The sequence below is a fragment of the Schistocerca cancellata genome, chromosome 7, assembly GCF_023864275.1.
Source record: "Schistocerca cancellata isolate TAMUIC-IGC-003103 chromosome 7, iqSchCanc2.1, whole genome shotgun sequence".
Lineage (NCBI taxonomy): Eukaryota > Metazoa > Arthropoda > Insecta > Orthoptera > Acrididae > Schistocerca > Schistocerca cancellata.
The window spans coordinates 454258173-454283173 of record NC_064632.1 but is presented as its reverse complement, the minus strand read 5'-3'; the positions used below and the strand labels follow the sequence as shown (position 1 = coordinate 454283173).

The following is a 25001-nucleotide window of genomic DNA, read 5'->3' as shown; positions in this document are numbered from 1 at the left end:
GTCTGCTGCTGAGACTAGCCACTGCTCTCTGAGGACTTGGTCGCTAGCGGTTTTCCATTTACTGCTGATAACAACGTGAAGCGACTGATTAACTTCTGAAGCGTAATTGGGTAACTCCGAAATTCTGCCAGACACGTTTCTGAGGTGTAACTAGGTACGTTAACACGTTCGTAAGCAAGTTTTCGGCAGCCATACTCAGCGATGATGGGGGTCAATAAGTTTTTTTCTTCATTACTATTTCAATCCCGCACCATATATTGGGGAGATGGGGTGTCAGCAGCACAGTCAACCCACTTTTCAGCCAAATGACATCTAAAACAAAATGAGAAGGCACAGAAAGGTGATATATTTAGCGTTAACTTAAAAATTTTCGATGGTAATAATAAAATGGTTTATATATTTAAAACAAGTACTTCTCTGTCAGTAAAACTGAAAGGACTTGGCCTGGGATGGGGATTTTGTAGTTGAAGCGATTAAGGATTGGCCGGTATAATTATTAATTATGGCGGACTGGAGCATAGTATAGAAAGGGTAGGGGTGCCTGATGTGACAGAACATGAGGTGGAGTCGAGGGGGGGGGGGGGAGGGGGTTGGTGAGGCTAATATTTGACGGCGAAAGGGGGATGTGGAAAGAACGAAAGATGGGGAAAATGAGCTGCGTATGGGAAATGTGAAAAGGTGGGGGGAGGTAGCGCTGATGATGTGGAATGGGGGGGGGTGAACTTACAGCTGTAGGATGGATAAACGTCTGCGCTGAATGCATGGTCTGGGAGGGTGAGATGTTTGAAGTTTCTTTGAGAGATTATATGGAGGGTGTGTTGATACGGGATTGTTGGTAAAATCGCGGCAGTTTACGAGGATTGAGAAGGAGATGGGAAAATGTAGGATTATTGGAGTCGGATCGGAGCGTGGAATGTCAGATCACTTAATCGGGCAGGTAGGTTAGGAAATTTAAAAAGGGAAATGGATAGGTTAAAGTTAGATATAGTTGGCATTAGTGAGGTTCGGTGGCAGGAGGAACAAGACTTCTGGTCAGGTGCCTACAGGGTTATAAACACAAAATCAAATAGGGGTAATGCAGGAGTAGGTTTAATAATGAGTAGGAAAATAGGAATGCGAGTAAGCTACTACAAACAGCATAGTGAACGCATTATTGTGGCCGAGGTAGATACGAAGCCCACACTTACTACAGTAGTACAAGTTTATATGCCAACTAGCTCTGCAGATGACGGAGAAATTGAAGAAATGTATGATGAAATAAAAGAAATTATTCATATAGTGAGGGTGATGAAAATTTAATAGTCATGGGTGACTGGAATTCGGTAGTAGGAAAAGGGAGAGAAGGAAACGTAGTAGGTGAATATGGATTGGGGCTAAGAAATGAAACAGGAAGCCGCCTGGTAGAATCTTGCACAGAGCACAACTTAATTATAGCTAACACTTGGTTTAAGAATCATGAAAGAAGGTTGTATACATGGAAGGACCCTCGAGATACTAAAAGGTATCAGATAGATTATCTAATGGTAAGACAGAGATTTAGGAACCATGTTTTAAATTGTAAGACATTTCCAGGGGCAGATATGGACTCTCACCACAATCTATTGGTTATGACCTGTAGATTAAAACTGAACAACCTGCAAAAAGGTGGAAATTTAAGGAGATGGGACCTGGATAAACTGAAAGAACCAGAGGTTGTACAGAGTTTCAGGGAGAGCATAATGGAACAATTGACAGGAATGGGGGAAAGAAATACAGTAGAAGAAGATGGGTAGCTTTGAGGGATGAAGTAGTGAGGCCAGCAGAAGATCAAGTAGGTAAAAAGACGAGGGCTAGAAGAAATCCTTGGGTAACAGACGATATATTGAATTTAACTGATGAAAAGAGAAAATATAAAAATGCAGTAAATGAAGCAGGCAAAGAGGAATACACTCCTGGAAATTGAAATAAGAACACCGTGAATTCATTGTCCCAGGAAGAGGAAACTTTATTGACACATTCCTGGGGTCAGATACATCACATGATCACACTGACAGAACCACAGGCACATAGACACAGGCAACAGAGCATGCACAATGTCGGCACTAGTACAGTGTATATCCACCTTTCGCAGCAATGCAGGCTCCTATTCTCCCATGGAGACGATCGTAGAGATGCTGGATGTAGTCCTGTGGAACGGCTTGCCATGCCATTTCCACCTGGCGCCTCAGTTGGACCAGCGTTCGTGCTGGACGTGCAGACCGCGTGAGACGACGCTTCATCCAGTCCCACACATGCTCAATGGGGGACAGATCCGGAGATCTTGCTGGTCAGGGTAGTTGACTTACACCTTCTAGAGCACGTTGGGTGGCACGGGATACATGCGGACGTGCATTGTCCTGTTGGAACCGCAAGTTCCCTTGCCGGTCTAGGAATGGTAGAACGATGGGTTCGATGACGGTTTGGATGTACCGTGCACTATTCAGTGTCCCCTCGACGATCACCAGTGGTGTACGGCCAGTGTAGGAGATCGCTCCCCACAACATGATGCCGGGTGTTGCCCTGTGTGCCTCGGTCGTATGCAGTCCTGATTGTGGCGCTCACCTGCACGGCGCCAAACACGCATACGACCATCATTGGCACCAAGGAAGAAGCGCCTCTCATCGCTGAAGACGACACGTCTCCATTCGTCCCTCCATTCACGCCTGTCGCGACACCACTGGAGGCGGGCTGCACGATGTTGGGCCGTGAGCGGAAGACGGCCTAACGGTGTGCGGGACCGTAGCCCAGCTTCATGGAGACGGTTGCGAATGGTTCTCGCCGATACCCCAGGAGCAACAGTGTCCCTAATTTGCTGGGAAGTGGCGGTGCGGTCCCCTACGGCACTGCGTAGGATCCTACGGTCTTGGCGTGCATCCGTGCGTCGCTGCGGTCCGGTCCCAGGTCGACGGGCACGTGCACCTTCCGCCGACCACTGGCGACAACATCGATGTACTGTGGAGACCTCACGCCCCACGTGTTGAGCAATTCGGCGGTACGTCCACCCGGCCTCCCGCATGCCCACTATACGCCCTCGCTCAAAGTCCGTCAACTGCACATACTGTTCACGTCCACGCTGTCGCGGCATGCTACCAGTGTTAAAGACTGCGATGGAGATCCGTATGCCACGGCAAACTGGCTGACACTGACGGCGGCGGTGCACAAATGCTGCGCAGCTAGCGCCATTCGACGGCCAACACCGCGGTTCCTGGTGTGTCCGCTGTGCCGTGCGTGTGATCATTGCTTGTACAGCCCTCTCGCAGTGTCCGGAGCAAGTATGGTGGGTGTCAAGAAGTCGTTTCTGAAAGTATTTGTATGGAGTGAGGCCTTGTATGGAAGTGAAACATGGACGATAAATAGTTCGGACAGGAAGAGAATAGAAGCTTTCGAAATGTGGTGCTACAGAAGAATGCTGAAGATTAGATGGGTAGATCACATAACTAATGAGGAGGTATTGAATAGGACTGGGGAGAAGAGAAGTTTGTGGCACAACTTGAGCAGAAGAAGGGATCGGTTGACAGGACATGTTCTGAGGCATCAAGGGATCACCAATTTAGTATTGGAGGGCAGCGTGGACGGTAAAAATCGTAGAGGGAGACCAAGAGATCAAGACACTAAGCAGATTCAGAAGGATGTAGGTTGCAGTAGGTACTGGAAGATGAAGAAGTTTGCACAGGATAGAGTAGCATGGAGAGCTGCATCAAACCAATCTCAAGACTGAAGACCACAACAACAACAACATTGGAGTCGGATGGTGTAGATGTTCGGAGGTGTTCAGTGTGAGTGAGGAATGGCGGAAATTTGATGAAATGATGACGGGTTCTTAATAGCAATCATCGAAATATAGTATTTATACCCAAGGTCCAAGAGGTACGTTGAATGATAAATTTTTATCGAAGGACACCATCGCGAAAGACTTCATAGCGATATTACTCAAATATTTACTTGAGTCTTCCGTGAAACATATTGGTGACATTTACGGCTGTTTGCTGAAGACGCTATGGCGCGCTGGAAGAGATCGTCGTTGAATGACTGTAGGAGGATACGGGATGACTTCTACAAAGTTTCTAGATGGTGAGATGCATAGCAGCTTGATTTAAATGTAGAAAAATGGAAGTTAATGTGAACGAATGAGAAAAATCGTTCGTTTTCAGCATTGGTAAGGTGTTGCTTGACACAGTCACATCGTTTGGATACCTAGACGTAACGGTGCAAAGCAATATGTAATGGAACGAGAACATAACTTTGGTAGCAGGGGAACTGAATGATCGACTTCGAATTTGTTGAGAGAAATCTGGAAACGTGTAGCTCATCTATAAAGGGGAAGGTGTATAGAAAACTTGCGCGAAATGATCTTCAGGATTCCTTGTTTGTCTAGGATCCCCGCCATTTAGAATTAAAGGAATGGGTCAAATCAGTTCAGAAACGTGCTGCTTCAGTTTTACCAGTGGGTTTGATCAGCATGCAGGAATTGTGGCGTTGCCTCGTGATAAGCAAAGGGAATTATTGAAACGATGACGAATTTCTTTTCGTGTGGCACTACTGAGGAAATTTAGAAAACCGGCATTTAAGGCCGACTACCGAACGTTTCTACTGTCGCCAGCCACGGAGATGAGAAAAATAAAAGCTCGTACGGATGCTTATAGACAGCTGCTTCTCCCTCGTTCTATTTGCGAAAGGAACAAGTAATACGTGATACCCTCCGCCATCCACCACACGGTAGTTTCTGTAGAATGTGTGTCTCATCTCTATGTGGAGAAACATGGATACATAATGTCTCTTCACAAAATTGTAATTTGTCTTTAATCACAACTTACAGTACGCTAAGTATATGGTAATAAACCGCAAAATTTATACGAAGAAATTCATACACTATGTGATCAAAAGTATCCGGATACCCCCAAAAAAATACGTTTTTCGTATTAGGTGCATTGTACTGCCGCATGCTGCCAGGTATTAGATATATGCGATTTCATCATACACAGCGAGAGAGCAGAAGGGGGCGCTTCGCGGAACTAAAGGACTTTGATCGTGGTCAGGTGATTGGGTGTCACTTTTGTCATACGTCTGTACGCGAGATTTCCACACTCGTAAACATCTCTTTCCTATGTGATAGTGAAGTGGAAACCGGGAGGGACGCGTACAGCACGAAAGCGTACAGGCCGAGCTCATCAGTTGACTGACAGAGGGGCGTAATGTGTAATGGGGAGACATCTATCCAGGCAACCACACAAAAATTCCAAACTGCATCAGAATACACTGGAAGTACTATGGCAATTAGGCGGGAGGTTGGATAACTTGAATTTCATGGTCGAGCCATTGCTCATAAGCTACACATCACGCCGGTAAATACCAAAAGACGCCTCGCTTGGTTTAAGGAGCGTAAAGATTGGACGATTGAACAGTGGAAAAAAGTTGTGTGCAGTGACGAATCACGGTACACAATGTGGCGATCCTATGGCAGGGTTGGGTATGGCAAATGCCCGGTGAACGACATCTGCCATCGTGTGTAGTGCCAACAGTAAAATTCGGAGGCGATGGTGTTATGGTGTGGTCGTTTATTTCATGTAAGGGACTTGCCCCCCTTGTCGTTTTGCGTGGCACTTTTTTTTTTTTTTTGGTCATCAGTCTACTGTCTGGTTTGATGCGGCCTGCCACGAATTCCTTTCCTGTGCTAACCTCTTCATCTCAGAGTAGCACTTGCAACCTACGTCCTCAATTATTTACTTGACGTATTCCTATCTCTGTCTTCCTCTACAGTTTTTGCCCTCTACAGCTCCCTCTAGTATCTTGCAAGTCATTCCCTCATGTCTTAGCAGATGTCCTATCATCCTGTCCCTTCTCCTTATCAGTGTTTTCCACCTATTCCTTTCCTCTCCGATTCTGCGTAGAACCTCCTCATTCCTTACCTTATCAGTCCACCTAATTTTCAACATTCGTCTATAGCACCACATCTCAAATGCTTCGATTCTCTTCTGTTCCGGTTTTCCCACAGTCCATGTTTCACAACCATACAGTGCTGTATTCCAGACGTACATCCTCGGAAATTTCTTCCTCAAATTAAGGCCGGTATTTGATATTAGTAGACTTCTCTCGGCCAGAAATGCCTTTTTTGCCACAGCGAGTCTGCTTTTGATGTCCTCCTTGCTCCGTCCGTCATTGGTTATTTTACTGCCTAGGTAGCAGAATTCCTTAACTTCATTGACTTCGTGACCATCAATCCTGATGTTAAGTTTCTCGCTGTTCTCATTTCTACTACTTCTCATTACCTTCGTCTTTCTCCGAGTTACTCTCAAAACATACTGTGTACTCATTAGACTGTTCATTCCGTTCAGCGGATCATTTAATTCTTCTTCACTTTCACTCAGGATAGCAATGAAACTCCCCAAGGCTACCGACATTGCGGTGGCACCCATTCCACCGCTTCCTACAAGCTCTGCGTCTGAGGATGAGGTGGAGATTCTGGCGTCCACTGAGGACATGGATCTCGCCAGTCCCTCGGATGCAATAGATAGCTATTGTCCAGGTGGTGACTCAGTAGCAGCAGGGGCCCCGGAGGCGTAATCTGCCTCCCCAATCCCTTCACGCCTTTCCCATCCATGGCTAATACCATCCTCCAGTGGAACTGCAGCGGTTTCTTCCACCATCTAGCTGAGCTCCGCCAACTTATCAGCCGTCATCCTTTCCTTTGCATTGCTCTGCAAGAAACTTGGTTTCCAGCAATGCGAACCCCCGCCCTCCGTGGTTATCGGGGTTATTTTAAGAACCGGGCAGCTTATGAAAGGGTGTCTGGTGGCGTCTGCATATATGTCCTTAACTCTCTTCACAGCGAGTTTGTACCTCTACACACAGCTTTAGAGGCTGTCGCTGTTCGGGTGTGGACGCCACAGGCTATTACCGTCTGCAGTATTTACCTTCCACCTGATGGTGCTGTCGCGCAGCATGTCCTGGCTGCTCTGATAGCCCAACTGCCGGCACCTTTTTTTGCTGCTGGGCGATTTCAATGCCCACAACCCTCTATGGGGTGGGACTGTCTCCGATGACCACGGTCGGGCCGTGGAGCATGTGTTGGCTCAGCTCGACCTTAGCCTCTTGAACACCGGTGCTCCCACGCATTTCAGTGTGGCCCATGGCTCGTTCTCGGCCATCGATCTCTCTATTTGCAGCCCTGGACTTGTCCCATCCCTCCACTGGAGAGTGCATCCTGACCTGTGTGGTAGTGACCATTTTCCCATCTATTTGTCACTGCCCCAGTGTCATTCTTCTGGGCGCCTGCCCCGCTGGGCTCTCCACAGGGCTGACTGGCCGGCTTTTACTTCTGCTGCTACCACTGAGTCTCCCCCACAGGGTGACATTGACGAGGTGGTGCGTGTTTTAACCACGTCCATCATTTCAGCGGCCGAGGCTGCCATCCCCCGTTCTTCTGGCCACCCTCGGAGGAGGGCTGTACCCTGGTGGTTGCCGGAGGTTGCTGAGGCTATTCGCGACCGTCGGCGGGCTCTCCAGCGTCATAGGCGGCACCCGTCTCTTGAGACCCTCATCACCTTCAAGAGGCTCCGTGCCTTCGCCCGTCGTCTTATTGCACGGCGTAAGCAGGAGTGCTGGGAGAGGTATGTCTCATCCTTGGGCTCCCATGTCTCCCCCTCGCTCGTGTGGTCCCGGATCCGGCGGATTTACGGATACCAGACCCCTATGGGTGTCCCTGGGCTCTCCCTGGACGGCGCTGTCTGCATAGACGCTGCCGCCATTGCTGAACGGCTTGCCGCGAACTTTGCTCAGAGCTCTGCGACTTCATCCTATCCCCCCGCCTTTCGCTCTCTAAAGGAGCGAGCCGATCGGACGCCGTTCTCGTTCCACACGTGTCGTTCTGAAACATACAATGCTCCTTTCAGCGAGAGGGAATTCCTCGCTGCCCTCGCCGATTGCCCTGATACAGCACCAGGCCCAGACTGCATCCACGCACAGATGCTGAAGCATCTCTCCAGGGACTGCCAGAGACACATCCTCACCATCTTTAACCGCATTTGCAGCGAGGGCGTGTTCCCGTCGCAATGGCGAGAGGGTGTTATTGTCCCCATCTTGAAGCCCGGTGCGGACCCACAGGCGGTGGACAGCTATCGTCCCATTACCCTCACCAACGTTTTGTGCAAATTGCTCGAACGTATGGTGGGGCGGCGTTTGTGTTGGGTCCTTGAGTCGCGCGGTCTCCTTGCTCCATCCCAGGGTGGCTTCCGTTGGGGCCGGTCTGCCACGGACAATTTGGTGCGGCTGGAATCTGCTATTCGTACGGCCTTTGCCCGACGTCAGCATCTCGTTGCTGTATTTTTCGACCTGCGAAAGGCGTATGACACCACATGGAGGCATCACATCCTCGCCACGTTGTATGAGTGGGGTCTTCGTGGTCGGCTCCCGGCTTTTCTTCAAACCTTTTTATTGCGCCGCTCTTTCCGGGTGCAAGTCGGTGCCGCCTCTAGTTCATCTTATATACAGGAAAATGGGGTCCCGCAGGGCTCGGTGTTGAGCATCTCCTTATTTCTAGTGGCCATTAATGGTCTGGCTGCAGCCGTGGGGTCGTCGGTGTCTCCTTCTTTGTATGCCGACGACTTCTGCATCTCATTTAGCTCCACGACTACGGGAGTCGCCGAACGCAGGCTGCAAGTCGCCGTTCGCAAGGCAGCATCATGGACTCTGACTCATGGTTTTCAGTTCTCTGCAGCCAAGACTCGAGTTATGCACTTCTGCAGGCGTCGGACGGTCCACCCTCATCCTGAACTTTACCTCGACGGCCACCTGCTTGAAGTGGTGGACACTTGCCGCTTCTTGGGACTCGTGTTTGATACCCGGCTCACATGGGTTCCTCATATTACTCAGCTGAAGCAAAAATGCTGGCGGCACCTCAACGCCCTCCGCTGCCTTAGCCATACGTCTTGGGGTGCAGATCGCTGCACGCTGCTGCGATTGTACAGAGCCCTTGTGCAGTCCCGGCTTGATTATGGGAGCCTGGCCTATGGGTCTGCATCACCCTCAGTGTTGAAGTTGTTAGACCCCATACACCACTGTGGGGTTCGGCTTGCAACTGGCGCTTTTCGTACCAGCCCCGTGGATAGTCTACTGGTGGAGGCCGGGGTTCCCCCGCTGCGGATTCACCGCCATCGACTGCTCGCCGACTATGCTGTCCACGTACATTGCTCGCCAGGCCATCCCAATCGTCGCCTGCTTTTCCCTGCCATGGTCCTCCATCTGCCCGAACGGCGACCTAGGTCTGGGCTTTCCGTAGCTATCCGTGTCCAGTCCCTGCTGTCAGAACTGGGGTCGTTCCCTCTTCTGCCTCCCTTCTGGGTCCGTACACCTACGCCTCCCTGGTGTTTGTCCGGGCCGTCCGTCCGTCTGGATTTGGCACAGGGACCTAAGGACTCGGTTCCGCCTGTGGCCCTCCGTCGCCGTTTTCTTGCGCTCCTCGAATCATTTCCGGACTGTGAGACTGTCTACACTGATGGTTCCCTGGTTGATGGTCGCACTGCCTACGCTTTTGCTCACGCTGCCCATGTTGAGCAGCGCTCCTTGCCGGCTGGCTGCAGTATATTTACTGCAGAGCTGGTGGCCATCTTGCGCGCTCTTGAGCATGTGCGTTTCTGCTCAGGTAGGTCCGTCGTCAACTGCAGTGACTCCCTGAGCAGCCTTCAGGCCATCGACCGCTGCTATCCCTCTTCTCCTCTGGTGTCCTCTATTCAGGAGTCTGTTTCCGCCATTGCCCGCTCTGGTCGTTCGGTGGTCTTGGTTTGGACGCCAGGTCACGTTGGCATCCCGGGGAACGAACGTGTTGACAGGCTGGCCAAAGGGACGATCGACGCCCCAGCTTTGGAGATCGGCCTCACAGCTCGCGACCTGCAGCTGGTGTTGCGCTGTAAGGTGCTTGGGGTGTGGTCTGTTGAGTGGCATGGCATGACAGCCCAGAATAAACTGCGGGCTGTCAAGGAGACAACCGATGTGTGGCGCTCCTCCCTGCAGTCTTCTCGCAGGGACGCTGTCATCCTGTGTCGGCTCCGCATCGGCCATACATACCTGACGCACGGCCATCTTTTACGTCAGGAGGATCCCCCTCTGTGTCGGTGTGGGTCCCAGCTGACGGTCGCCCACGTTTTACTGGAGTGTCCCCGACTGCGCACCCTTCGGCAGTCTTTTAATCTCCCGGGCACCTTGCCTTTGATTTTATGCGACGATGCCTCCATGGCTGACAGTGTTTTACATTTTATCCGTGCTAGTCCTTTTTATGGTTCCATTTAGAGTGGTCCTGCACCTTTCCCTTTGTGTGTCTCTTGTCCTCGAGTCTCTCATATTTGGTTGCAGCTTTTAGTGTGTAGTCGGTTGGCTGACTCTTTCCCTTTTTTGTTGCCGTGGTCAGTCAACCAGTCTCCGGCCATCTTCTTTTCTTCTGTTTCTTTCTGTCTGGTGTTCATCTGTCCTCTTCGTGTCTGTCGTATTCGTTACCGCATTTGTGTTCTTTTAGGGCCTGGGGGGGAGTATCCTTCCCCTAGGGGTTTTATCTGCTCCGCGCCTTAATGTCTCGCCTGTTTTTGGAATGGGGGACTGATGACCTTAGCTGTTTAGTCCCCCTTAAACATCCTAACAACCACCACCACCACCAGGATAGCAATGTCATCAGCGAATCGTATCATTGATATCCTTTCACCTTGTATTTTAATTCCACTCCTGAACCTTTCTTTTATTTCCATCATTGCTTCATCGATGTACAGATTGAAGAGTATGGGCGAAAGGCTGCAGCCTTGTCTTACACCCTTTTTAATACGAGCACTTCGTTCTTGATCGTCCACTCTTATTATTCCCTCTCGGTTGTTGTACATATTCTATATGACCCGTCTCTCCCTATAGCTTACCCCTACTTTTTTTCAGAATCTCGAACAGCTTGCACCATTTTATATTGTCGAACGCTTTTTCCAGGTCGACAAATCCTCTGAAAGTGTCTTGATATTTCTTAAGCCTTGCTTCCATTATTAGCCGTAACGTCAGAATTGCCATTCTCGTCCCTTTACTTTTGCTAATGCCGAACGGATCGTCACCTACCGCATTCTCAATTTCCTTTTCCATTCTTCTGTACATTATTCTTGTAAGCAGCTTCGATACATGAGCTGTTAAGCTGATTGTGCGGTAATTCTCGCACTTGTCAGCTTTTGCCGTCTTCGGAATTGTGTGGATGATGCTTTTCCGGAAGTCAGATGGTATATCGCCAGACTCATATACTACACACCAACGTGAATAGTCGTTTTGTTGCCACTTCCCCCAATGATTTTACAAAATTCTGATGGAATGTTATCCATCCCTTCTGCCTTATTTGACCGTAAGTCCTCCAAGGCTCTTTTAAATTCCGATTCTAGTACTGGATCCCCTATTTCTTCTAAATCGACTCCTGTTTCTTCTTCTATCACATCAGACAAATCTTCAATGCTGAGTCTGTCCTTCCGACAGTCATATCTTTTTCGATGTCTTCACATTTTTCCTGCAGCCATTTCGTCTTAGCTTCCCTGCACTTCCTATTTATATCATTCCTCAGCGGCTTGTATTTCTGTATACCTGATTTTCCCGGAACATGTTTGTACTTCCTCCTTTCATCAATCAACTGAAGAATTTCTTCTGTTACCCATGGTTTCTTCGCAGCTACCTTCTTTGTACCTATGTTTTCCTTCCCAACTTCTGTGATGGCCCTTTTTAGAGATGTCCATTCCTCTTCAACTGTACTGCCTACTGCGCTATTCCTTATTGCTGTATCTATAGCGTTATAGAACTTCAAACGTATCTCGTCATTCCTTAGTACTTCCGTATCCCACTTTTTTGCGTATTGATTCTTCCTGGCTAATGTCTTGAACTTCAGCCTACTCTTCATCACTACTATATTGTGATCTGAGTCTATATCTGCTCCTGGGTACGCCTTACAATCCAGTATCTGATTTCGGAATCTCTGTCTGACCATGATGTAATCTAATTGAAATCTTCCCGTATCTCCCGGCCTTTTCCAAGTATACCTTCTCCTCTTCTGATTCTTGAACGGGGTATTCGCTATTACTAGCTGAAACTTGTTACAGAACTTTCTTTCTCCTCTTTCATTCCTTGTCCCAAGCCCATATTCTCCTGTAACCTTTTCTTCTACTCCTTCCCCTACAACTGCATTCCAGTCGCCCATGACTATTAGATTTTCGTCCCCCTTTACATACTGCATTACCCTTTCAATATCCTCATACACTTTCTCTATCTGTTCATCTGCAGTTTGCGACGTCGGCATGTATACCTGAACTATCGTTGTCGGTGTTGGTCTTCTTTCGATTCTGATTAGAACAACCCAGTCACTGAACTGTTCACAATAACACACCCTCTGCCCTACCTTCCTATTCATAACGAATCCTACACCTGTTATACAATTTTCTGCTGCTATTGATATTACCCGATACTCATCTGACCAGAAATCCTTGTCTTCCTTCCACTTCACTTCACTGACCCCTACTATTTCTAGATTGAGCCTTTGATTTTCTAGTTTCCTTACGACGTTCAAGCTTCTGACATTCCACGCCCCGACTCGTAGAACGTTATCCTTTCGTTGATTGTTCAATTTTTTTCTCATGGTAACCTCCCCCTTGGCAGTCCCCTCCCGGAGATCCGAATGGGGGACTATTCCGGAATATTTTGCCAATGGAGAGATCATCATGACACTTCTTCAAATACAGGCCACATGTCCTGTGGATCTTTAATGGAGTGGTTTCCATTGCCTTCTGCATCCTCATGTCGTTGATCATTGCTGATTCTTTCGCCTTTAGGGGCAATTTCCTATCCCTAGGACAAGAGAGTGCCCTGAACCTCTATCCGCTCCTCCGCCCTCTTTGACAAGGCCGTTGGCAAAATGAGGCTGACTTCTTATGCCGGAAGTCTTCGGCCGCCAATGCTGATTATTTATCAAAATTTAGGCAGTGGCGGGGATCGAACCCGGGACCGAAGACGTTTTGATTATGAATCAAAGACGCTACCCACTATCACTGTACAGGCCTACATTTCTTTTTTAGGAACCTTCTCGCTTAGCACTGTTGAAGAGCAATTCGGGCATGGCGACTGCATCTTTCAAAACGATCGAGCACCTGTTGATAATTCACGGCCTGTGCTGGAGTGGTTACACGATAATAACATCCCTGTATTGTAACGGCTTGCACAGAGTGCTGACCTGAATCCTATGGAACACCTCTGAAATGTTTTGGAAAGCCGACTTCGTGGCAGGCCTCACCGACCGCTATCGATACCTCTCCTAGTGTAGCACTCCGTGCACATTATGGAACGTATGCCTGCGGAAGCGGAAGCTGTCATCAAGGCTAGGGGAGGGACAACACCACACTGAATTCAAGCATTACCGATGGAGGACGCCAGGTGTCCGGATACTTTTGGCCACATAGCGAATTTAGAATGGAAGGAGTTACAAATTTAAAGAAGTTTCAGTTTGTTTTCATAATTTTTCTTTTTTACAGTAGATAATTTGCAAGGGTGTTCGTCAAACACTTTCATAACTGCTCACATTGTAAGATAGTGGAGACTATTTTGTTTCCTGTGTTATACTTATGGATGTCATTATTAAATTCAGGTTTCTACTAATTCTTCGTAAAATTCTTCATGAGAGACTAATTGTATTATGAGATTTATGGCATTGTTTAGCTGCTGCCTACATGAAATGAGGGAAAGGATACCAAACATTTTCTTTCTAGCATATTTCTGTGCAATGTGTATTTTGTATTTGTGTCGAATAGCCTAAAACATCGTTATGGCGATAATTAATGAAAGTTTGAATCTTATTTCTTCGTGCTAGGTTCTATAGACGGAATGTATCAGAAACATGTCAATATTTCAACCTTGTTTGTAAATATACTTTCGGTTGAATAAGCTCTAGAACTACCTCGACAGCCGGCCGGAGTGGCCATGCGGTTCTAGGCGCTACAGTCTGGAACCGCGCGACCGCTACGGTCGCAGGTTCGAATCCTGCTTCGGGCATGGATGTGTGTAATGTCCTTAGGTTAGTTACGTTTAATTATTTCTAAGTTCTAGGCTACTGATGACCTCAGAAGTTAAGTCGCATAGTGCTCAGAGCCATTTGAACTACCTCGACATCAGATGCAAAACGGTATTAAGAAAACAGCCTTCACACACACATAACACTGGCGGGAGAGGTTACGTATATCATGAATCACCGTTACGTTCCGTTGTATCTACATCTACATCTGCATCTGCATATATTCCCCACAAGCCACCGTACCGTGCGTGACCGAGGGTACTCTGTACCACTACTTGTCATTTCGCCACCTACTCGCAAAGAGAGCGAGGGAAAAACGACCATCTATAGGCCTCCCTATGAGCCCCAATTTCTCGTATCTTATTCTTGGTCCTCGCGTGCGATCTATGTTGGCCGCAGTAGAATGGCTCGGAAATCAGCTTCAAATGCCAGTCCCCTAAATTTTCTCAATGGTGTTTCTCGAAAAGATCGTCGCCTTCCCTCCAGGGATTCCCATTTGTGTTCCCAAACGCACTTCGAAACACTGACGTGATGGCGAACCTGCCGGTAACGCATCTAGCAGCCTGCCTCTGAATTGCTTCGACATATTTCTTCCTGCTACGGATTCCAAACACTGTAGTAGTACTCAAGAATAGGTCGTACCATTGTCCCACATGAGGGCTCCTTCACAGGTGAACCACTCTTTCTTCAAATTCTCCAAATAAACCGAAGTTCGCCATACGCCTTCCGTACCACAGTTCACACACGGTCGTTCCACCTCATATCGCTTTGCAATGTTACGCCCACATATTTAAGCGTCTTGACTGTGTCAAGATAGAGAATAGTAACACGGCATCCGAACATTACAGATTTGATCTTCCTCCTCATCGACATTAATTTACACTTTTTTCATTTGGGGTAGCTTCCGTTCATCGCATCAATTGTAAATTTTATCTAAGTCGTCTTATATCTTACTACAGTCACTCGACTTCGACACCACACCGAACAGCACGGCATAGTTTCCAAACAACCGCAGATTTCTGCTCATCCCGCCACGCCAAATCATTTTAGTATGCAGAGAACCATAGCGTTCCTATCACACATGTCTGTGGCGCTCCTGACGGTACCCTTGTATGTGATGAACACTCACCTTCTAGGACAACATACTCGTACTAGGTTTTATAAAGTAATAACTCTTCGGGCCACTTACATATCTGTGGTCTTATTCCATATGCTCGCATCTTCAATGGGGTACCGTGTCAAATGTTTTCTGGAAATTTGGAAATACAGAATGTGCTTCTTGGGTTTCATCCATAGTGCTCAATATATCACATGAGAAAAGGGCAAGTTCAGTTCGCACGAGGGATGCTTTCCAAAACCGTGTTGATTCGTGGACATAAGATTCTTAGTCTCAAGAAAGTTTATTAAATTACAACTGAGAAGATGTTCAAGCATTGTGCAGCAAACAGATGTACTTTTTCGAATCCGTTTTTATACCTTTCTTATACTCTGTAGTCACCTGCACAGTTTCCATTGACTTGGGACATTTTGCTGGGCCAGAGATTCGATATTAATTGTATGAATGCGATAAATGCTATGAATGTATTCTGCATTCTCAAAATGTTCCTCTTCGAGGCCTGATTTATGTCTAAAGAAGTGCAGAAAGTTTTCAGGGGAGAAACCAAGTGAATGTCGAGGGCATACGAGTACTGTTATTACATTTCCGATCAGATTTTGCACTGGAGGCAGGGAAACAACGACAAAGAAAAGACAATTACATGTTTGATTGTCCTCTGCAGTTGAATATTACAAATCAATCAATACTCACAAAGTTCCTTGAATCTTTGTCACTTCCATTAGTGATGAGTGTGCCAAAGTGATTAAACATATTAAAGAATCCGACGCTCTACAGAAGTATAAGCGAAGTTATTTAGCGTTCAGATGCAAAATGCGAGGTTTCTGGTATTGTCAGGGACGTAGATATGTGCTATAGAAAAATCGAGTGGTTTAAAACGCCTATAAGAACTAAGTGTGGAAAGTAAGAATCAAATCCCAAGACGTTAGTGTTCGGATGAAAATATTGTTCGAGCTGCCTATTAATGAACAATGTAGAAAATAAAAGTACGAATGTGGGATAGATATTCAATACCAGTGGTTATGAATTATAAACGTCACTGATGACATTGCTCTCCTCAGCGAAAGAGAGGAATTAAAAGTCCATTGAATGGAATGAACACTATAACGAGCACAGAATTTGAAAACGAACCAAATAAATTCGAAAGTAATGTGGAATCTCAGAGATGAGATTAGCGCTGAACACAAGTGCAGAATTTAATACCACATTATAGAGAAATCGACGGAATACTTGGAATAATAGAAAGAGGATTTGAGAAGCGCCGTGTAACACCAGTGTGAGGTCTTTAATCGAGAAATAATTTCAGAGATTGTACGTCCGGGTTACGGTATTTCATGGACGTGAATTGTGGACTGAGGGACAGTTGCAAATACGAGAAAGAAGACAGATGAAGCATTTTTAATGTGAGGTTAGAGAAGATAGCTGAAAATTATGTGAAGTGATAAGAAATGAGGATTTCTCTGCTGAAATGACCAGGAATGGAATATATAGAAAACACTGACTACATGAAATTATTGGGTGATGGAACATTTGTTAGGTGATCTGGGAATAACATAAAATGGACTAGACGTCACTAAAAATGAACAGCACCACGGAATATGACTGAATCTGTTCAGCTTCGTAAGACTGTATTCTGTACAGCACATCGTCGCACCTGAAATAATAATACGTCAAACGACTTACATTAAGTACAAGGGCATTCAAATGAAAATGAGAGGTACGGAAAAAAGCGAGGAAACAGGTTATTATTTCAGAAGATGTCTCCGTAACTGTCAATATATTTATTTCACTATGAGACAAGACGGTAAATGGTTTCATGAAAAAACTGTTAGCAGCTCCCCAAGGAACCATGGTTGCTCCCAGACGTGCACCTTATCCTCCGAAGCAAATCGATGGCCACGAATATCTTTCTTCAGGGATCCAAGCAACCTTGGCAACATACGAACCTGCTCATATGTGGCCAACGCTGTTGCAAATTCACTGCAGAAATTTCGCTGAGAAGCTCTTATATATCCTCCATAAAGTCACTATCTCCCCCCAATACGTTTCCCATATTTTTGGAGCCCTGAAGGAAGACATCCGTGGCCATCGATTTGCTTCGGTGAAGAGGACTGGCCACAACCTTGGTTTCGTGGGCTATAGAAAACATTTTCCCATGAAGAAATTTTCCCATTTGTCTAACAGCAGTATAGATTTATTAACAGTTATGTCGATTATTTTTGAAATAATAAAATGTTCGCTTCCTTATATCTGTCTCGTTTTCAACACACTGCCCTTTACATAATAACAATTAAATAGCTCGTCTTCCGTATGAATTATGTGCGACATGTAGTCATGGAATAAAGCCAATACGAATTAAATAACAGGACAATGTTTAACACCAACAGAATTAATCTAGTGTATTCTAATACTGCGAAGTCATCATGGATTCAGTCGTATAGAGTTGCGTGAACGGAATGGTGCGACAGCGCTAGCTCGATATTACGGTGTTTTATGAAAGGGCCTAATGAATTACTATCAGAAATGGATACACTTTCACGGATGGTAAACATCGAACAACATTTTTACACGACTTGTTGCTCCTTAAGGAACGCTCCTATTTCGTTAAAGATCAAAGAAATGTTCAATATCCTAGCCGTTTAGGATATTATAAAAGAGTTTATCAGATTCCCAGTGATCTTTGATTCAGCTTCAGTGCATGAAGGTACATTATTGCTTACAAAACTGAAGTTGTGCTCAGAGAACCTTGTTATCAAGTCCACTTTTGGCAATACGGATCTAATTTTGAGTGCCATCCCTAAATCACAATTGCAACAACAGTTCCACTAGAGCTGATTTCCTCCCTCATCCCTGTCGAGGTAATATGTTCACCGTCTTTGCTCTTCAGTATCAAGGAAAACAGTTATCAGCCTCAAGTCGCAGTCAGAACAAGTTACGTCCTATTATTAATTGTGGGGGTTGATTTGGGGGAGGAGACCAAACTTTGAGGTCATCGGGCTCATCGGATTCGTGTAGGATGGGGAAGGAAGTCGGCCGTGCGCTTTCAAAGGAACCATCAGGTCATTTACCTGAGCGATTTAGGGAAATCACGGGAAACCTAAATTAGGATGGCCGGACGCTGAATTCAACCGTCGTCCTCCCGAATGCGAGTGCGGTGTGCTAACCACTACGTCAACTCGCTCGGTTATTAATTGTAACAACCACTGTCCTCCGAGTGGACCACGCATTACAACGAAATAAACTTGGGCTTGACGCAGTATTCATTTCCTTTCGATAATTGTATCGAAAACTTTTACCAGTTAAAATTTTTCTAAGATATGCCTATATCATGACGTGTTATTGATAATTTTATCAAGCTACCTTAACATACGTAAGTGGAAAAGCAGTTCCAACTTTTCACTGTGAATATTAAAGGATATTTTGAACACACGATAGCTTCCGATATAACCTACGACATCCGAGAGAAAGTGAATCTTTAAAACCAGCCAAAAGAATCAATCTAATGAAGACGACACCACATAACAACTGCATTTAATCAATATAGGGTTTTCTGTTCGCGAGGCCATTATCATTTGTCATCTGAGTGCCGCAACGCAAACGAAATTCTCAGAGTACTCTGAAAGTGACGAAAGATGATGATTTGTGCCGATTGCTAATAAACATATAACGCTACATTACATAAGCTACTTACTATAGTTATTCTCCGTTTCTTTATGACGTTCAAGTGAGGAAACAGATTTAATGGCCAAAAGCTAAACGTATTTTAATCATACAAGCGTGGTGTGCATGAGACACAGTCAGTCTGACCTTTAGCTGCAATCATGATGTAGGTTGAGTAAATGAATTGAAACTTGAATACAGTGAAAGGATCGAACCAAGGTCTCCCATTTATTAGGCAGATTCACTAACCATTGCACCACACGGCACTGCGGTCACCATAGCTGCACTAATTATTCTAGTACATCTCCTTCCCCGATTTTAATTCCAATTCACAGGTCACCCCTTTGCTTTTTTAAACTCTGATCATCATGAATCGCAGTTCTGGTACAAATTTCAGTTATTTGCCTCAGCCTGCATCATTGTCGTAAATAAAGGTGAGACTCAATATGACTCAAGAGCATATGATTAATATACCATCTACACCTGAGCGACAGGCAGGAGTAACCCCATTTCGCTCATTGCTAAGGTACTATTGAAATATTGGAGAGCCCCTGCAATACTAATGCAAGTTTAAAAGGGAATAGCAATGGGCTGCAGCGTAAAGTGGAGTTTCTATCGGGGAGGGAGACATACTCCGGTAATACGTGTAGGTATTGCAGCTACCGAGTCAGTTACAGCTGCAACTGCAGAGTCAGTGTGGTGCAGTGATTAGTGCATCTGGCAAGTAAACAGAGGATCTGCGTTCGAATCCCAGTGGTGGTACAAATTGTAATCCATTGCATCAGCCTACATTATTCTCATAGATAAAGTGATTCTATTCATTTAATACTTAATTGTGATACTGTGGCACTTGCCTCATTTCTAATGTGATCTTTCTACTCATATGTATCGAGAACATTATATTAGTGATCATAGGGATGGTTTTCAGTCTGAATGTATTCAGAAAAGGCTGAATCCTTGAGTGATATTTTCATTCAATTCGTATTCAATGAACAAGAGTGACCACCACACTTTACTCTCAGATCAACTAAGAACTACTATTTTGTCTAGTAGAGTGGTGCTATAGGTACCAAAGAGATATGTACAGTGTATATTGCAGCTAGTGTGAAAACCTAAACTGTATATACAAGATGTCATATATCATCCACATACGCAGTGTACACAACTTTTAATTTCCTGGGATCGTGTAGACCAGCATACAGAAAAGCTCGTTTCTACCTCTTTCTTTGTGTGCAAAGTATAAACGACAACTCAGACATGTCGTTGTCATTGAGACAGATATGTTTGGATTTAATAAGGTTGTGGAAAAAACTTATTACGACTATGTAAGACGTATGACAGTGCGTACAATGGAGTTTAAAAATGAATTTTAGTGTATTACAGGTTTTTAATACCTAATTAGGCGGCAGAGAGCTTAATAATTAATTCAGTTAAGTTTTATGTGCCCGTATCTGTGGTGTTTTTTCTTTCAGACGTGTCCGAAAGGATTAAGGCGTGGGCACCCAATGGTTTCTTCAGTGCACATGCGCACCACACACAGACTGCAACGGGAATCGCCAAATAATGGGAAAGGAGCCTACATTTGTAATGTGTGGAGATGTTGAGAATTTGGGTCTGAGATGAGGCGTGCTAGGACAGTCCACGCTGACACAGTGATCAGAAGATCTCCCGACTACGCCGGGGAACCAGCTTCGAATCGTAGTCCGACGCAAAATTTTTCAACTTTCCCAACTGATTTGCAGCAATAGCCGCTCGCAAGAAACGTTTTTAATTTCTTTGTGTCTCAGTCCACATTTCCTGCCTAGCCTTACGATCTGCTTTGTATGAGGCCCCTGGGGCCAGAAATCCGAAGACAGCATGCCCATCCAGTGACACGGAACGCTCTTGTGTTTCAGGTGTGCAGTGGGCGTCATCCGCTCAGTGGCTCTACGTCCTGTTTGCCTTAGCTGTCGCACCTTCCAGGCCAGGTATGCTTTTATTGATACCCACTAACGAAACTAAAATTTGTACAGATTATGTTTAAAAACTAATTTAAGAAGGTTGATCTAGGACGTGTGACTTTCGTGTAGATTTATCTTACTTTTCTCAAGTACCTCTGGAAAATGTTCCTTCCAGTTTTAAGACTGTTTCAAGGTTGTAAATAGTCACTGATGGTGGTTGTAGAGGAGGCTGCTTACCTGAAGTTTTATGGGTGAAAATGGCTCCAATAGTGATCTGTGTCCATTCAAAGGGAAAATAAAATCGCAGTTATTGAGATTCCTTACTGAGTAACTCTCAATAGGTACTCGATTTAAAGACCACCACATTGTTGCTTAAGTAATATTTCCAAAGCAAGCAGTAAAGAACTCCACAAAAATAAACACGGTATGTTAAAATATAACTGCCGCTCCACAACCATGGAATCAGGTCTTCAGTATTCTCGCTGGAGAATCTGGCACCAGAGGCATATGAGGTGGGAGACAAGGCGTATAACTCTGTCAGACATCTGCTGATGATACCTTCTTGTGAACAGAAGACCTCTTGTACAATAAAGCGATTATCTAATTAGAGAGTGTAGTTAACGAGAATTATGTGCATGTGTCAAAAATGTGAGTCGATCTTGTGACAATTCCTATTCGTCACACTTTAATCTACAAGTTGTTTCACAATGTTTCACACGATATCTCAAAACATATCTTCTATATGAATGAAAATAGAAACTTGGGCTGCCTTATTCTTGCTTACAGTAGCAAAAAGTTTAGCCCCGTGGCAGGGATATGCCACATTATATAGCTGGCGTGATCGTTATCCCAGTGTAGCTAGCCTGCTCTCTGATTCACAACGCAATTGTGAGAACATGCCGAAAATTTCACTGATCAGTAGCACGGATCATACGCACACTGGTACCCCATGAAAAAGCATTTCTTAGTAATGAGCTGTCTCAATCATGGATTATTGTAAGGGGCGACGAGGCACCTTTGGCGTCCGAGGTCACCTGGTCTCTAGCAAGTATTCGATCTTTTTTGTGGGAGATTGTAGAAGACAGTTTATGGCCATCACCTTCTAATAATTATGTGTCAAATGAGACGCTGTATAGCCACAGCAGTAAATGTATTTTGGAAAGGTATGGGACGAGTTTATCGATCGTTTGTCGTGCTTCGAGTGGAGGGCAGTATTTACATTTGTGAAATGCTAAAGTGAACCTCTGATCCTAAATTTGGCTGTAGAAAGTCCGACACAGTCACATTTTGAAAATAAACTGTATTATGAATAAATTATAATTCAAGAAGTTTCTATACTCACTAGCGGAGTACACGGCTTTGCCCAGATATGTATGTATTCAAATCTTCTGTTAGTCGATTCCCCCCCCCCCTCTCTATCCACCTCCTCCAACACTATTCTCTGGCCATTTCCTCCACCTCCAGTCTCTGACCATCTCCTCCGACACCTGTTTTTGTACATCCCCTCAACCCCCCAATGTCAATCTGCTGATCCCCTCCTATATCCATCTCCTCTTACCCCTTTCAGTGTCCACCTCCTTCTCAACATCTCTCTTCCCACATCCTCCCCACCCCCTCCTTGTACATCTCTACCCCTTTCTTTTCTGTACCCATCTCCTCCCCTCCACCCTTTCTGTACATCTCCTTCCGTAATTTTTGTCTGTCCATTTCTTCATCCCCCTTTTTCTGTTCACGTCGATATCCCCATTTCTCTGCCTGTCTCCTCCTCCCCCTGTCTCTGTCATCCTCCTCTTTCCTCTTATCTCCTTCTCCTTTCTCTCTATCCATTGCCCCTCCCCCATCTCTGTACATTACCTCCTCCTATCTCTTCCTATCTCCTCCTTCCACTTGGCTGTCTCCATTCTTCGTCAGCCCATCTCTCTTCTCGTCATCACACTCATCCCAATTTTAAACTGGTGGCCGTATTGTACCATCAGGGTTGTGACTGGTACGATACGGCCCGCCACGAATTCCTTTCCTGTGCCAACCTCTTCACCTCGGAGTAAGATTTGCGGCATACGTCTTCAATTATTTGCTGGATGTCTTCCTATCTCTGTCTTCCTCTATAGCTCCGTCTAGTAGAATGGAAGTCATTGGCTTATGCCTTAACAGATGCCCTACCATCCTGACCCTTCTCTTTGTCAGTGTTTTCTACATATTACTTTCCTCTCCGATTCTGCGCAGAACCTCCTCATTCCTTACCTTACCAGTCTGCCTAATTTTCAACATTCGCCTGTAGCACCACACCTCAAATGCTTCGATTCTCTTTCTGTTCCGGTTTCCTCATCACCTGTGCTCAAATGTACATTCTCAGAAATTTCTTTCTCAAATTGTGGCCTACGTTTGGTACAAGTAGACTCCTGGTGGCCAGGAATGCCCTTTTTGCCAGTAGTAATCTGCTTTTGATGTCCTCCTTGCTCCATCCGTAATTGCTTGTTTTGCTGCTTAGGTGGCAAAATTCCTTAGTTTCATTTACTTCGTGATCATCAACGCTGATGTTTAGTTTCTCGCTGTTCTCATTTGTGCTTTTTCTCATTATTTCGTCTTTACTTTCAATCCATATTCTGTACTCAGTGGATTCTTCATTTCACTCATCATATCATGTAATAATTTTTTACTTTCATTCAGGATAGCGATTCGTTTTACTGATATTCCTTCACACTGAACGTTAATTCAACTCCTGAACGTTTCTTTCATTTCCAACATTGCTACTTCGATGTACAGACTGAACACTAGGTGAAAGACTTTTTAAATTCGAACGCTTCGTTCTTGGCCGTCTGCTCTTATTATTCCCTCCTGGATTTTGTACATATTCCATATTATCTGTCTCTTCCAATAACTTACCGCATTTTATTCAGAATTTCAAACACCTTGCACCATTTTACATTGTCGAACACTTTTCTCAGGTCATCAAATCCTATGAACGTGTTTTGATTTTTCTTTAGTCTTGCTTCCATTATCAGCCGCAACGTTAGAATTGCCTCACTCGTGCTTTTCCGTTTTCTGAAGCCAAACTAGCACATCATCAATTTTCTTTTCCATTCGCCTGTATATTATTGCTATCAGCAACTCTGATGCTTGAGCTGTTAAGCTGATTGTGCTACAATTCTCGCACTTGTCAGCTCTAGCAGTTTTCGGAATTATGTTGATGATATTTTTCCGAAAGTCAGGTGGAATGTCGCCAGACTCATATATACTAAACTCTAACATCAATAGTATTTTTGTTGCCACTTCCCCCACTTTAGAAATTCTGATGAAATGTTATTTATTCCTTCTGCTAATTTTATTTTAAGACCTCCAAAACTCTATTAAATTCTAATACTGGATCCCCTAAGTCTCCTAAAACGACTCACGTTTCTCCTTCTATCACTTCAGATAAATCTCCCTCCTCATAGAGGCCTTCAGTATATGCTTTAGACCTACCAGGACTGTCCTCTGCATTTAACAGTGGAATTAGCGTTGCACTCTTAACGTTACCATACTTGCTTTTAACTTCACCTTTTTCCGTATTCTAACTAATATGCGTACCAAATTTGATTAAAATTGCTCCAGGGATTTAGGAATAGCTTATTATCCGTTGCTTTTCCCATATGCACATGCCAAATATATTTCACGTATATTTAAGATATTTACATGTAATGGTACAATTATTTCACCTCTATGTCTAGCGAATTTCGCTCAGCAATTTCGCGTCCATGGAGTTCAGTGTTTAAGATGTATTACCTCCTGAACTATGTGCTGCAAAATAATAAGATTTTGAAGGTGCATGCAGTGGTGTATGTGTCTACTGTCTGTGAAATGTGTTGTGAAGAGATTTTGTAGCAAAAAAAGTAATAAATTAAAACGTCACTTTTGATGCGGCAGTTTTTCACACATCCTAGTTTTTATGGCATCGTGTCTCCTGAACTTTGTGGCGTACAATGATACACTTTTGGTACAACTCCAAGTTGCAAACCACTTAAAGTAGATTTGCTCTGTTTAGTACGTGTCCAGTATATGTAAACAGATGTGCTATTGTGTGTCATATTTGTATCATATAAAAAACATCTGTGAGCAATATGTGTATAGACATGGCCTTTTGGACTAGATGCTGTGTGTTTTTAAATATTTCAGAGATTATAAACCTTTATAATGTGCTGAGTTTTATCTACTTGACATCTTGTGCATGAGTTTCAGC

The 25001-nt window shown here is 45.0% G+C and overlaps 1 protein-coding gene across 1 annotated transcript in view; it reads left to right on the top strand.

Moving 5' to 3' along the window:
- Positions 1 to 25001, top strand: part of LOC126092189 (hemicentin-2-like) — an 862093-nt gene that overhangs the window by 517154 nt on the left and 319938 nt on the right. Inside the window, exon 2 of the mRNA XM_049907669.1 lies at positions 20741 to 20812. Coding sequence (XP_049763626.1) covers positions 20741 to 20812 — 72 coding nt within the window. The remainder of the gene's footprint in view (positions 1 to 20740; positions 20813 to 25001) is intronic.